At 36.5% G+C, this 16,343-nt stretch overlaps 1 protein-coding gene across 1 annotated transcript; it reads left to right on the forward strand.

Moving 5' to 3' along the window:
* Positions 1–14,854: 14,854 nt before the first annotated feature.
* Positions 14,855–16,108, forward strand: LOC139851011 (uncharacterized). Its single transcript, XM_071840305.1, has 3 exons — positions 14,855–15,130; positions 15,258–15,495; positions 15,636–16,108. The coding sequence occupies exons 1-3, from the start codon at positions 14,855–14,857 to the stop codon at positions 16,106–16,108; spliced, it is 987 nt and encodes a 328-aa protein (XP_071696406.1).
* Positions 16,109–16,343: the final 235 nt, after the last annotated feature.

Below are 16,343 nucleotides of genomic sequence, written 5' to 3' on the forward strand. Positions count from 1 at the left end.
ATTAAAGACGGGGTAATTGGGCTTTGTACCATAATTGAGGTTTGGACAAAAGACCGACACTTGTGGAAATTGGACTATGGGCTATTAATGGGCTTTATATTTGTTTAACTGAATGATAGTTCGTTAATTTAATATAAAGATTTACAATTGGACGTACCTATAAATAACCACATACACTTGATCGGACACGATGGGCGGGATATTTATAAATACTAATAATCGTTCATTTGACCGGACACGAGAATGGATTAATAGTCAATGGACTCATTAAAACAGGGGTGAATTACATTCAAGGACACTTGGTGTAATTGATAATAAAGTATTAAAACTTTGGATTGCACACAGTCAATAACCTTAATCTTTGTATGATTAACATTTTCGACACGATAAGCAAAGTCTGTAAAACTGAATCTCAAAATTTTTGAACTACTTTTATATATTTAAATACCCTTCGGTTATTTTCGACGATTCGCGAACAATTATATGTAAATAGATACATATATACTATAACATGAAAAGGTAACAATGTATTAATTGTTTGATACCGTACATTAAACTTATTGGTTTAAATATCTATTCGAATGTATATGATAAGTTGAAATATTTATTATTAAAATTTATTTATAAATAACTTCCAATGTGTATTTAAAAAACTGATTTATGTATATTAAAAAGATATATACATATATATAATAAACGATAGTAACATTCGTTTATTGATTCAATTGATATTTAGTTAAGTTAACTAAAGCGTTTAAGATGAACCAGTTAAACACTAATTTGTTACAGTGTTTTCAAATTGCCACATTACTCAAAATGCTACAGTGTTTTCGAAAATCACTATTTGCTACAGTGAAATTGACTTTGCTGCAGTGAATTGCTACAGTAAAATTTGGCTTTGCTACAGTAACTTTGCTACAGTAAAACACTATTATAAAAATGTGTTTTAACAAATAGCGAGACGATGATTTATAGAAGTAAATGACCAAAACACTCGAAAGTTTAAGATACACTTTGAGTGATATAATTAAGGGATAATTTAAGGCTATATTTTGACAAAGGTACGTGTCACGAAATGTAAAATGCAAGTTTTCTAAGCGTACGAAAATGCGTTCGAGAAACCGGAACCGGGACATAAGTCGAGTGATGACGTACGACTTATCGGAACAAAAATTACAAGTCTACTATGCACAAGAATAAAATATAATATATAAATAATTATATTAATTATTTATATATTTATATTTATTTTATATTATGTCGACAAGCTAGGAGCCAAAACAATGTGAGCTGTCCCTGGTCCTCATGCGAGTCGCATGGCCAGAAGGCCATTTCCATGCGAGTCGCATGACTCCAGATTTCAGGCCAGGTTCTATAAATTGCAACATTTTCTGCCGAGTAAAGAAAGAAAAAAAAAACACACACATACATATTACTCCGTATTTATTTTATTTATTATTTATATTATTATTATTATTATTATTATTATTAATAAGATTATTATTAATCTTATTATTTTTTTTTATTATTAGTGTTATTATTTTTGCGATACAAAAATAATAATGTACATCAAATATTACGACGGAGTGCTGTCCAAGTAATTTTCAAAATGAGTTTTCGAGCAAGCTAGAGCTAAGGAAATTATGGGTTATTGCCAAGGAGGTTATGGGTAATGTTCGGGGGTATTTTTTTTCTGAATCAAACCTCGTGTTTATCATCTCCGATGCGTCTACGTGCTTTCCTGCAATATTGTATATCAATATTAAACAGTGAGTTCATTTGATTCCCTTTTACTCTTTATATTTTTGGGACTGAGAATACATGCGCTATTTTTACAACTGCTTTATTAAATGCTTTTGAAATATATTTTTAACTGCGAATACATGCAAATGCTTTATTAACCGATATACAATATTTATATGCGTGAGTTTCATAAGATCCCTTTTACTCTCTACATTTTTGGGCTGAGAATACATGCAAATGTTTTATTAACCGATATACAATATTTATATGCGTGAGTTTCAAATGATCCCTTTTACCCTTTACATTTTTGGGCTGAGAATACATGCACTTTATTTTAAACACAATGGATACAAGTACATACTAAATTCTACACTGAGTTTGAACCGAAAATCCCTTAACTTTGGTAACTAGTAACTGCCAGTTATAAGAACTGGTGGGCGCGAGTAGTAGTATATGGATCCATAGGGCTTGACATCCCCGTTCGAGCTAGAGCGCTAGCCTTTTAACGGACGTATGCTATTTGAGAAGCGTACACGTTGGTTTGCGTGTATTATTAAGATGATTATACAGAGGGTACAAATTATATAAACGTTAAAGTTTAGTTACCAGGGTGCTCAATTTTGTAGAACCGATTGATAAACATTTCGGATGAAACAACTGAAATCTTGTGGTCCACCTTTTATTTAAAACATAATGATAAACGTTTTGAATGAAACAACTGAACTTTTGTAATCCACATTGATATACGGATTATGTGTAATATTAAAACTATGAACTCACCAACCTTTGTGTTGACATTTAAAGCATGTTTATTCTCAGGTTTCTAGAAGTCTTCCGCTGTTTGCTCATACGTGATACAAGTTATGTGCTTGGAGTCATACATGCTATATACAAGAAACTTGCATTCATCAAACCATTACCATGTATCTTATTTTGACTGTATTGTCAACAGATGTATTATTGTAAACCATTTAAATGGTGATTGTCTATACGTAGGAATCATCAGATGTAAAAAAACCTGGAATTTATATATTCATTTATGAAATACCTTTTCAAACGAATGCAATGTTACAAAACGTATCACATAGAGGTCAAATACCTCGCAATGAAATCAATGAATGACGTGTTCGTCCATATGGATTTGGAGCGATCGTCACAAATCATTAACAATGTATTAAAACCTTATTACAGTTTAAGTCCCCAATTAGTTGGAATATTTGACTTCGGATATAAGGATAATTTGACGAGGACACTCGCACTTTATATTTATGACTGATGGACTGTTATGGACAAAACCAGATGGACATATCGAATAATCCAGGACAAAGGACAATTAACCCATTGTAATAAACTAAAATCAACACGTCAAACATCATGATTACGGAAGTTTAAATAAGCATAATTCCTTTATTTTATATCTCATCGCACTTTTATTTACTGTCATTTTATTTATCGCACTTTTAATTATCGTACTTTTTAATTATCGCAATTTTATTTATCGTCATTTTATTTATCACACTTTAAATTATCACACTTTTATTATCGTTATTTACTTTAAGCTTTAAATTAAGTTATTTTTATTTTTAATATTTTTACATTAGATTTTAATTGCGACTTAAGACATAAAATCGACAAACCGGTCATTAAACGGTAAAACCCCCCTTTTATAATAATAATAATACTACTTATATATATATATTTATATTTTTACAATTATAGGTTAAAATAATTATAGCGTTAAACTTGTTTACTGTATCCTTGTGGAACGAACCGGACTTACTAAAAACTACACTACTTTACGATTAGGTACACTGCCTATAGTGTTGTAGCAAGGTTTAGGTATATCCACTCTATAAATAAATAAATAACTTGTGTAAAATTGTATCGTATTTAATTGTATTTCTTTGTAAAAATATATTTATTTCGTATACACCTCGCATAACATCAGTTGTTACGAGTCCGAACCGGACGTAACCCCCCCGGGCAGGCCGTAGCGCCTCCGGGCATGGCTAATTTTACAGCACCCTCGCGGGGTAATTTGCAGCAGCCTTCATGGATAATTTTCAGTAACTTTCGTCACTGATGTGCGACAGCTTTTAATGGCTGATTCGCTTGCAACTTATGCGCTTTGCGTGGTTTTTTGCGCGAATATATGCACAACGCTTCACGTGGTTTTTTGTGTGGCCTTTTTCTCGCCTCTTTGCATAGCTTGATTGCGGCTTGAGCAGCTTTGTATGCATCCCCTTCGTGCAGTCTTTTGCACAGCCCTAGTTTAAACCGATTCACGCGGTTCTTTGTGTACCACTCGTCCGTCACGTGTGCGGTCCTTTGTGCAGCTCTTCGCGCATTTTTTGCGCACTATATGAGATCCCTTACAAAACATTAGGCAGTCTTTTACGCATCCTAATTGCGGACATAACTTGGGTTGTCAAGATTTGAACATATATACCCAGTTATGGAAATCCACATGAACACGTGGCTGTTATGTTTACATGACACAGTTTGCATTGTGCGATGTCAGTTACTTCACGGTAAACATTCAGAGTATGGTTGAGATATGGTTTAGTTGTGTTCGCGCCTAACAACTTATGGACACGTTAACCACAATACAACTACATATTACGTACAATTATAATTATTATTATTCTATGGTTTTTCGGATCTCTTCGATCGAAACTAGAAGCGTGCCAGATTTTTACGCAAACAAGAACCAATGTCAAAGTTTACATCGTTGATTCTATTATCACAGTGACTGCATAAGTGCGTCATGATTAACAACCGTCGTAACCTTACAGTTGATCATTCTATCAATAAACACTCGGTTGAGTTACTTTGCAAATTCGATAACCTCTGCTGCGTTTTGTTTTGACCCAGGTTACATGTTTTGTTTCATTTCTGACAATGATGTTCCTTAACTGGATTCGGCGAGGAGTATTCGGAATAAAATCTTGCATATGGCTACGTTTCACGCAGCATTAGCTATGTATGAATTTCCAAAATCCCAACAATATTTCCCGATTAAAACAACATGTGGGTACGCGGTTTCCATGTTGTCATATGTCGATTTTTACATGGAAAAATCCACTGCACACTTGTGTTATAATCTATGGACGATGTTTGACGATGCATATAGAAGGACTTATTTCATTTATAAAAATATCGGACATAAATCATTTGTTAAAATAATTTAGGGCGCATCTCAAAAATTCATTTGATTCGATTACTAATGTGATACATGTTGTGGATCATGTCACAATCGTTGGTATCCAAACAAATCTCATACCATGTATTCTAATAGTTACACAGGTAATATTAACACGCTAAGCTTATTATGCACAATCCCTAGTGGGGCATATATTAGACATAGAACGCCTCCGCGATACAATTATACAATGTCTTTATATAATACCTTTTCACGGTGCCCTTTTGCGGCGTTAATCGTGAAGCATATCTGTCTGTGTTATCTAGCTATGCTATGTTAAGGCTTTGCACAGATCGCACCATAGCGGCTCCATATAAAGTCATGGCCACAGTTTCTGTGCTTTGCACACATTGCACCATGGCGGCTTTGCATAAGCCCATGGTCGTAGTTTATGTACGCTTCCCAACACATTGCAAACATGTTATGCGCATTTTGCTTAATTTGCACCATGGTGACTACGCGTAAGCCCTTAACCGCATACTTATATGTGCATCTCGCACCTTGCGCCCTCGACCGCAGATTACTGAATATGCACATGTTGGAAAAATGTGTTTAATTTTATCGTGTGAGCTTGTTGTAGCAATACTCGGTATGTAGTCACTCATGGACCTTTCATTGTTTGATAAAACTAATCGCTCTTGTCGCGTCTCTCAACCCGCAAGCAACTAGATTGGGATTTAACCAAACACAAATTTGCTTGACTGAGACTGATATAGAATAAATACGGAAAGTCTTTGCAAATTTGCATCAGCTTTTTCGAGAGCCTTCGTGGCCATTTTGCAACAGCTTTTGCGGTCAATTGGCATGGTTCATTGAACAAATCTTTGTGCACCCATTCACATGGTCATTTGCACATTGTTGTGGTCCTTTGCTCGGCGTTAACACAACACTCTGTGCGCCTGTTTGCACCCTTTGCGTAGCTCTTGGCGGATCCATTAACATGGTTATTGGCGTGGTGACTCGTGTGGTGTTGTGTGGTCCTCTGCATAGACGTTTGCGTGTCATTTGTGCAATAATTTTATGTATGTCGGCGCACAATCCTTTTCACGGCCCTTGGTGTGGCTCTTTGCGCGCTCATTAACGCAATACTTCATGTAGTACTTTGTTTTTTACGAGCCTGTTTGCGCGACTCATTTGTGCAGCTGTTTGCACGTCCATTTTTGCATCCTTTTCGCAGCTCTTGGCGCTCCCACTTGCACGATCCTTCGTGCGGCTCTGTGCATACATGGTATTATTACACTATCAAAATATTAGACAATGCGGTGCGAATACGCTTCACGCAGGTCACCTCAACGCTCACAAGGCATAACGTCTTCGGACACGTCATAATGCCTACGGGAAAGGTCAGAGGACACTAAAATCCATTTATATTCAAAATATGTGTTGTTATGTCTGTAGTATTGTTTATCTGACTATATCTAGTACCATTTTAAGTGGGAGCACGATAATGGAAAATCTTGCGTTGGACACCTACTTCTTTACATTTTCATATGGAGTATGCTTATGAAAATTCTCATAATTTTTATAGATAATTTAATTTAGTTAATATTTGTATGAGGTGAAGTTTTGATAAGCAACATATATCCACTTATAAATTTATATCCGATTAAGTGCACTTGCGCAGTCTAACAGCTTTGCGCGGTTCTTTGTGGAAATTTGCCTAATTTATGGTGATGATTCGCAACAACTTTTGTGGTTGACTAGCTGAAGCATTTGCGGATGATTTTCAATAGCCTTCATTAAGATATACAATAGCCTTCACGGCTGATTTGTTGTAGCCTTCGTATCATTTTGCGGTAGCCATCGCAGTTGTTTTATCAAAGCCTTAACGGATGGCTCGCAACATATTTCGCGATTAATTTGTAGTAGCCCTCATGGCTAATTTGTGCAGTCCTTTGTGCAATCTTTTACACATACTCTTTGCGGCTTTCTCGGTGCTCAATTGAAAATCTGTTCAGGTTCCATTCACACTTCTCACAACTCAATTATACGTTTTAGTTTATTCATTCTTAGTGCAACTTTACATTGTGCCATGGTGGCTCCGCGTAAGTCCATGGCCGCAGTTTTCAGTTTTGTATGTACTTCATGCACATTGCGCCATGGCAGCTTCACACATGCCCATGGCCGCAGTTTATGTGTCGCACACCTTGCACTATTCTTTGAGCGGTTATTTGTGCAGTGATTTGTGCCGACTTTTACACAATGTTTTTCGCGGTCTTCCCAGCGGCCCTTTGGCGCGCCCATTTGAGCGTAGTTCTTTACGCGATGCATTGTACGGTTCTTTCCCATTGGAATTTCATCCTTGTAAGTTTCTATATGTGTTTATTTATCACCCTTGAAGGTGGTGTCAACTTAATGTTGGATTTTAACACCATTAAATACTTAGTAGTATTGAACTGGGGTTACTAGGATATATGGCTTTAACGGATAGGGGAAGATTTGTTTCCTTTGGTGTCGACCCTAAGCCAAAAGCACTTTTAAACATTTTGTGTTGCGCCATTTCCTATGGCGACATCCCATTTGTGCATTGCGCACGTCGTTTAAGACCATGGTAGCTCTGCATAAACCCATGATCGCATTACATTTGGCATGCGACGATATTAAAGAGATGTAATATATCGCAAGTTGGGCTTGATCACCCAAATTATTAGCGTATGCATCATACCCCTCTTCTTCATATGGCTTTTCGCCAACTTTACTTGCCTACAATCGTTTTCACGATTGGCTTTTGGATTTTAACTTTTTGATTAGTTAATTGCTATACACGTTTTTCCGTTTCGTCACATGATCACGATCATTCGACGGGAGGACACAACGTTACGTAGATCATACTCTATCGAATCGATTGCCGAGTTACGTAAACCATCACCATCATCATTCGTGGTTAAGGTTAACAGGCCAGTCTCTCACGAGGATAACCTACAACCTTCACGGGGCCATCGATCAACGAACGTTATTGATGGTGGACTTGACATTTAACCACCCCATCGATAACATCATATCGATCTGGGTTCGGAGAGTTAAATCCCTAGGATCCTTAAACCCCACATTACTTGCAATCCCGCTAGGATTGTCTACGGTTTACGAGCCGAAGCATGGAATCCTGTTGTCCTCAAAAATCTATTGTTCATGGAAAGTTTTAACGCGTCGCAGATATAATAACTCTCAAATGCCAATAAATCTTTTTCGGGCATATTTTTTCAATAGTTTACGCGCAGTTCCTGCCTACTTAAGGGGTGTCCTCTAGCCCCCGCGCGGCAGAAGCCTGTTTGGTTACAAGGCTAGAATATAACGGCAGGTGAAGGGAATTGGGTTTCCCCTATCCAAGCGCCACGCAAACTAGAAGGCTGCCAAGTTGACTTAAAATACGAGCATTGGTTTGCTTGTGCATATTAAATTATCCTAAGTATTGGTTTACTTGGGGAAACTCATAAGTATAAAAACATTGGTTTGTTTTTAGTTAGCATTGCCTTACCACACAACTAAGTGCACCCCTAGTATGTGACAGAGCAAGTGATGCTGTAACTTATGAGTATAAATTTTTTTCGTACGGACTCGCACATGGGTTTTTTGTTAAAATATTGGTTTATTTTACGCAGCGCTCGAAATTGTGCATAAGTTTTGGTTAACTTATGCGCTCATTGTGTGAATTGTCTTAATTCGCGATGATACACAATTACAATCACATGCATACACATGCATAAAAATCCATGATTACGCTGCGTAAGCGCATGGTTACTTGATACAACTACGAGTTCTGATCAGCTACTTGTTACATGATGTCACTTTAACGTGGCCTTATTTATAGTTCGCCATGACATATTTTCACATTTCATACCGAACTGGGGGGAGTGATGGCATACTATCAGTATCCCTTCAGTTTTATTTTTGCTACATCGCTACTTTGTGCATTGCGGATGGTAGTGAAAGTTAGCATGCTCACATCGCTGCATTGCGTTAAGTGCAAGGATGCATCGCGGGTGGTTAACATGCATGCGTCACATTTGGTCTTATCACGCATGATTGCAATGCGCGGGGCTATGTCGCGCATAGTCATGATGTGTAGGACGTACTGTGCAGGGTTCCACCCTACGGATTCTTGCTCACCTCATGACTGCATGGCATGCGAAATTATTACATCGCATCATCACATTACTGTGGATTCGTTATGCATTGGACTTCATAGTCGGTGCGGGTTATGTGATGAGTTATTTGCGGTGGCATATTTGTAACTTCGATATGACATTAATATGTCACACCGAACTTGGGGGACTTGATGATGTGCGGAACCCATCGGGCCGAGTAATTGGGCTTGGTCCATGGGCCGCGGTCAAGTCTCCCTCCTAAACCCTAATTCCCTCTTATAAATAGAGGGGTCACCAATCAATTAGGGCATTCATTCAATCAATACACATTCTTCTCTAGGGTTTTTTACCTACCACTCTTGGTAGGGTTTTTCCCTTCGCCGCCAATCGGAGCGCCTTCCATCGGCCGGCGGTCAGCCCTTAGCCACCCTCCCGAGATCATCATCTCGGCTAGGGTTATCACGGTAACCGGACCAGAGGTTAACGCCGCTGAACTAATAAATCCCCCTCTATTGCACTCAAGTATGTTTCTAGCCCTAGGTAGAATTATGCTTGGTCAATTATGTAATCGAATTTCTATGGCTATGTTTGGCGACAAGCTTGTTGAAGCTTTTAGCATTTATGAAAAACTCATATTTAATAAAAAATTCCATTTGGTTAGAAGAGCTTAAAGATTTTAGACATTGAGAAAAAGTTAAAAGCTCCTAGCTCTAGTAGCGTTTAGTTTCTATATTTTTATAATTTTACTATTTATTTAACAGATTCAGCTACTCTGCAAAACACCAATGTAAATATAAAAAATTAAAAACTAACAGCTACAAACTAAAAGCTACTGTACACTAGCAGCTACAAACTAAAAGATAACAGCTAGTTTTGCCAAATATATCCTATATTAATATAGTTTGGCTTAAAAAAACATAATAATAATAAATGATAAATTACTCGTAATAAATTAATTTTAAATTTGAAGTAGGAGGTGATTCTTATACACCACTTTTTAATGTATGTACAGTTTTATCTCATAAATTTACAATTATATCCCTAACGATGCATTCTTGAGTATTTTTTTTAAGGGAAAGGAAAGGAGATTAGGGGATAGTGTTCCAATCAACCATTCTTGAGTTTTTTTTACAAAAGAAAGGAAAGAATAGGGAAGGGGTTGGGGTGATAGTCCATGGGCTTTTTGTCTACATTCCTATCCGTCCAATATTGGGAGGGTTTGAGCTGATAGCATGTCTTATATGTGTATAATGACTATTTTATCCACTACATTGTAACCCTATTATTTATTATTGTTTACGGTACCAGCATTCTCCAACTTTCATACTGTCACATAGTTCCAGTAGGTAACAGTAGCAGTAGGTGATTCAGGTACTCATACTATCTTTTGAAAGTCAACAACATAAGAGCATGCATGTGATTGTACTATATTAATATTATATTATATTATAATATATGTCACCATGTGAGTATGTAATATGAATGACACGATGATGATTTATATTACATAGTATATAACTAAATGACTTGTTCTTAAGTTCTTATAATAACAACAATCATAAAATCAATATTGTTATATCATTATAAATAAATAAATATTTAATATGTTTGTATCTTTCTAGTCTATTTGTACTTTTGCAGTAATATATATTCGTCTATATGTTCATTCTTTAGAATATAGTCTATATATGTGCTTTTACAAATCATTTGTAGTAGATTATATAGTTTAAATATTTTTACATGAACTATAATAATATTAATATTATAATATTATAATATGAACTATAATATTATAATATGTGGGCCATATTGAATAAAAGAGGTATTTAGATTTGATAAATGGGTTGTAATGATGCAATGTTATTTACACATTGGTTTACTTTAATTGAATGCGTTGTTAAAAATGTTTTCTCATTTTATTACATGTTCAGACTTGCAATGGATGATAATCTATATTATATGGCTAAAAGTCAAACTTGAAACTTGTCAAATTATTGTTATGGGTGAGTGTGTGAGAGAGAAAAAGAGGAGAGAGAGTGAGAGAAGAGAGAGAAAGAAACAACACAGTATACGTTACACACATGATTCAGGCACAGTTAGAGATCGAGTTCAATACAACGGAAGACTTCAGAACGGGTTTACTAGATTATTCGGAATCCATTTGACATCATTCATGTTTTTCAATTTCCCTGTTAATTGGGAGGTGTCAGAACTATGGAAGACATTTAAAGTGTATGGAGACTTGAGAGATATTTACATGGCTGGAAAACGACTCAAAAGTGGCCAAAGGTTTGCGTTTGCAAGGTATCATGGTGTTCATAACGTGGATCAGTTGCTTAAATCTCTAGAAAACATCAAATTTGATGGTAACCAGATTCGTATCTTCAAAGCTAATGAGAGAGAAGAGAAGCATACAACAACCAAGTCATTCACTGGCCACAATAAAGCTGCGTTTCACGTACAGCATAAGAATTCCTTTACCGATGAAAGAAGATTTTGTGATGTTGCTGGAGAATGCAAAGGTGATTTAAGAGAAAAGTTGAATAAGTCTAAGGAAGATTTAAGGGTAAAACTGAATTTGTATAAGGAAGATCTAAGAGAATGTATAAACAACAAAAAGGATTGTAAGCGAACTGTCCAACTAGATGAAAATGATCACAACCATGATCTTTTTGGTAGATCTATCGTGGTCGAGTTGAAGAGTATTGGAGTCCTAAATCAACTAGAGTATTTGTGCAGATTAGAAGGCCTGGGAAATCTAGTTTTTAAATACCTGGGGGGTTTAAATGTCCTCATTGTCTGTGAATCCAAGGAATCTGCTGATCAAATACTTAACCATGAAAACCACGTAATATTTAATTGGTGCAATAAGATCTACGCACTGGAACATAACTATTGGAATCCAGGCAGACTTGTATGGATCAAGATTAAGGGTGTTCCAGTATCCTGTTGGAATGAAAAGGTATTTACAGAGATCGGCCAATGGTGGGGTGAAGTTATCGAGCTTGAAAATTGTCACATCTCATCCAACAATCAAAACCTAATATCCGAAAATGTCTTAGTGCACTCAATAGAGGTCTCCCCTATTGATGGTATTGTAAGTCTAATCCATGATAATAAGATCCTCTATGTCAATGTAAAAGAAGATGAAAGCCGGGTTATTAAGATGGATCCAGAAGTGAATTTAGAAGATGATCAAAATTGGGTTGAACCTAATCATGAAGTTGAAGATGATGGTGACGATGAAGATGACTATGTGGACGACACATATGACCTATCAGATGAAGAAAATCCAGATGAAGTCTACGATTTTGACCAAAATTATAACATCAATGAGGAAGAAGGAAACCAATTCTACGACAACATCGATGCCGAAAAAGATGAAGTTCAGGTTGACGAACGTATAGAAGATGAAGGATCTGGTTATTTTCAAAATTGTAATGATGATGGTCCTACATTGGGGAATGTTGGGGAGACAAGTTGCAAACATAATGAATGTGCTACCCCACAACTTTCGGTGAATAAAGAAAATGACGTTGCAAGTGGTAGTACTAAAGAAAATTACAATGTAAATGGTGATTCAATCATTAAAAAATTCCAACAGATAAATGTAATGGACCTACCATTTACAAACCAAGTTGATGGTAAAAGCCCTGTTGATAATACTAGCCCATCTCATTATTTAAGCCCAGTTGAGATTAACAGTAAGAATCAAGTTATGGAAAGCCCAGCAGCTAAATGTGTGCAGAATACGAATAGGCAAAACAGTATCAACTGCCTATCTTCGGGGAAAAAAGAGAAGCCACATAGCCACAGTGCCTGTAATAGTCCAATCTCTATAATGTTCCCGGTAGACAATGATCTCCCAAATAAGCCCTTTCATGTTACTAGGCCAACTGGCGATGAAACTCAACAGTCCATTCCACCTCCTTGCATACAAGATGAAACTGAACAGCCCATTCCACCTCCTTGCATACAAAAACAAAAGTCTACCACCCACAGAACCCTTAAAAAAGGCAATAGCGTGAATCAAAAGGTAAAGGAGACTGGAAATCCTGGACTTAACCCTCGTCCTTCAAAATTGAGAAAGGGTGATCGACATAAAAAACAAAAGAAAAAAGACTGTTGCTGGTCAAGTATCCGTAGGTGGAAAACATCATCCCGTATCCTAAACATCAAGAACGTGGCTAGAGACCGCGAAAGGCTTTCTATTAGATCGAGATGCACATCCTGTGATAATTCAAGTAGGAATCAGAAGACTACATCAATAACCAAAGATCTTTCTCGGACTGATTCTAGTTCTTCCTTTTCAGTAAACAACTCCAATGTTCATGAATTTGGAGTAAAACTTGGACTTAAGTGGAAGGCTAAACCTTCCCAATAGGTACTTGTTTCTCTGTTTCGTTTCTTTTTGTTTATCTATGAAGATTCTTTCTTTAAACATTAGAGGATTCGGGTCTATAAGGGATGGGAAAATCGATTGGTTCAAGCGGTTATGTCGTTCCATTAAACCTAACATATTTGTCTTACAAGAAACTAAACTAAACCGAACTAATATCAATTGGATTCGAGGGATGTGGGGTTCGGGTGATTGTAACTTTATCCAGAAAGAAAAGGTTGGTCAATCAGGGGGGCAGTTAATCATCTGGGATGTTAATAGTTTTGACGTGCATGCCACTTTTACTGGTGAATTTTTTATTGGCTTACGAGGTATTTGGAAAAGCTCGGGAAATAAATTCACCATTATAAATGTGTACGGGCCGCACACTGACAGTGATAAACTCAAAGTGTGGGATACTCTTGAGGCAGAATTAAAGAAAAGTGGTGATGAGGCACATGTGTTATGCGGTGATTTTAACGAGGTTCGGGATGAGGATGAAAGGTTTAATTGCGAATTCGTTGCAAGAATATTTCTGTTGGGAATGGACTAGACCTCCTACTGGCCGAACATATGATGAGCTGGTACAAATTTCTAGCTTGATAGGATCGCTGTCTTTTGATCCTAATGCTGCTGACTCGTGGAAATGGAATCTATCCTCCAATGGAAGGTTCACGGTAAAAAAGTTATCCACAATCATTGATGATACACTGCTTAATATTGATATCCACAGGGATGAAACAATTCGGAACTCCTTAATCCCTAAAAAGATTGAGCTATTTGCTTGGCGTGCTTTACAGAAGAGGCTACCCGTGAGAATGGAACTAGACAAACGTGGGATTTATTTACATAGTGTTCGTTGCCCACTTTGTGATGATGACCTCGAAACGGTAGACCACGTTCTAATCTTTTGCAAACATACACAAGAGGTTTGGACGAGGGTTTACAATTGGTGGAATCGAGGTAGCTTCTCACATTTAGTATAAATGAACTTCTTCGAGGCGATATCAATATTTGGCAAGCAGTTACTTGGTCTACTTCATACTTTATCTGGAGGAATCGAAACAACAAGGTTTTCCATGATAAAAGTTGGAATGCTCCGGTCGCGTTAAATGAGATTCAAGTTTGCTCATTTGATTTGATTTCTAGAAGAATAAAAGGCTCCACAATAGATTGGAATGTTTGGATTACCAACCCGATCTCTTACCTCTCCTAGTTGGTTAAAGGCGTGGGATACAAGCTCTGCATCTATGCCTTTCGTGCTTAAATCTCTATTATATTTTGTGTTGTATTTGTGGTCGTGAACTTATATTTCGTGTGTTATTGTCCTCTGTGTGTGTTGGGCGTATGGCTTGTTCATATGTGAGCCATTCATTGTATTTCTCGTTGATTTATGAATATATTATCTTGCTTTTCAAAAAAAAAAATAAAAATAAAAAATAAAATATGGCTAAAAGTCAACATTTAGCAGCAATTCACTTGATTTGTCTAGTGGCAGCTCTAATTGCACATCGTAGGTTTTTTAATAGAAGTCGTTTGTGTGGCCCTGACGAAATGTTACATAGACAACAAGTACGAGATGAGCTATTGCACGACCTCTCGTTAAGTGGTAAATGTTGTAAACTTATCCGCATGAGTGAAAACGCTTTTAAGATATTGTGTGAAAAGTTAGAGAGTGACGGTGGTCTTCGTCCAGCTCAACGTATGTCAGTTGAAGAACAAGTTGCTAGATTTTTGTTTATGATAGGAAATGATTTAAAAACTAGTTTAATCGCTTGGTTTTTTCGTCGATCGGAATCATGCACCAACAGACATTTTCATAAAGTTTTGAATGCACTATTATCCTTAGAAGATCAATACATTCGACAACCAACTGGTGATATCGTTCCGTCAGAGATTGCAGTTAAAAAAGATTTTACCCATTTTTAAGAATTGTATTGGGGCAATTGATGGGACACATGTCCGTGTGAGAGTGCCTAACAAAGATGCTCCGCGATATCGCGGCCGTAAGGGATATCCGACAATTAATGCACTAGTAGCATGTACGTTTGATTTAAAGTTCACATACGTTTCGAGTGGATGGGAAGGTACTGCATCAGACTCGAGAATAATAAAAGATGCTCTTGCTAGAAATGATAAGTTAATTATACCCGATGGTAAAAAATTTAACCTAAGCATAATATATTATTATTTTTATATTGTTAAACTAATTGCACTATATTTATAGGTAGATATTATTTGGTGGATGGTGGCCTACCTCTTAGAAGCTCACTCATAGCACCTTATAGAGGCGTTAGATATCATTTGAAGGAATACTCGTCTCATTCACCTGAGAATCCAAAAGAATTGTTTAATCTTCGTCATGCATCACTGCGAAACTCGATTGAACGTGCATTTGGTGTTTTAAAAAAAAGATTCCCTATAATTAGAAGTACAACAGAGCCGTTTTACTCGTGTGAGACACAATCCGATGTGTTTTTGGCATGTTGTATTCTTCACAACTTTTTACTTGAGGTAGACCGTGTGAAAGCAATTGAGGATAAAGTTGTACGCAAGGTGTTAAATAAAAGACCGGATAGACATCTTTGTAGTCAAAGTGACATAGACGATAGAGGAGAAAAAATAAGAGACACAATAGCAGCTGAAACGTGGGATCAATATTTGTTGGATCCGGATAATGAAATTGATTATGCTGTTTAGTTATATTGGTTTATTAAATAATAGAATATTGATTCAATGTATGAACACTTATCACTTGTATTATATGAAAGTTTAATATTATTAGTTAGTATGATAATTTGTTTCACTGTTATATTTTTTTTGTTTCACTGTTATATCTGGGCTAACAATCATAATATAACATTTTTATGGTCATAAAGGATGGTAAGATATATCTTATGGTAACATATATATCATATGATGTTGTTGGTTACTA

The sequence above is a fragment of the Rutidosis leptorrhynchoides genome, chromosome 1 (genome assembly GCF_046630445.1).
Source record: "Rutidosis leptorrhynchoides isolate AG116_Rl617_1_P2 chromosome 1, CSIRO_AGI_Rlap_v1, whole genome shotgun sequence".
In the NCBI taxonomy this organism is placed as follows: Eukaryota; Viridiplantae; Streptophyta; class Magnoliopsida; order Asterales; family Asteraceae; genus Rutidosis; species Rutidosis leptorrhynchoides.

Excerpts from the sequence above, each read along its gene's own strand:
- LOC139851011 (XM_071840305.1), top strand. The coding sequence starts at position 14,855 with ATGGCTAAAAGTCAACATTTAGCAGCAATTCACTTGATTTGTCTAGTG. Across the intron at positions 15,131-15,257 it reads GTATGTCAGTTGAAGAACAA|AAGATCAATACATTCGACAA; the intron begins GTTGCTAGATTT and ends TATTATCCTTAG. Across the intron at positions 15,496-15,635 it reads CGTTTCGAGTGGATGGGAAG|GTAGATATTATTTGGTGGAT; the intron begins GTACTGCATCAG and ends CTATATTTATAG.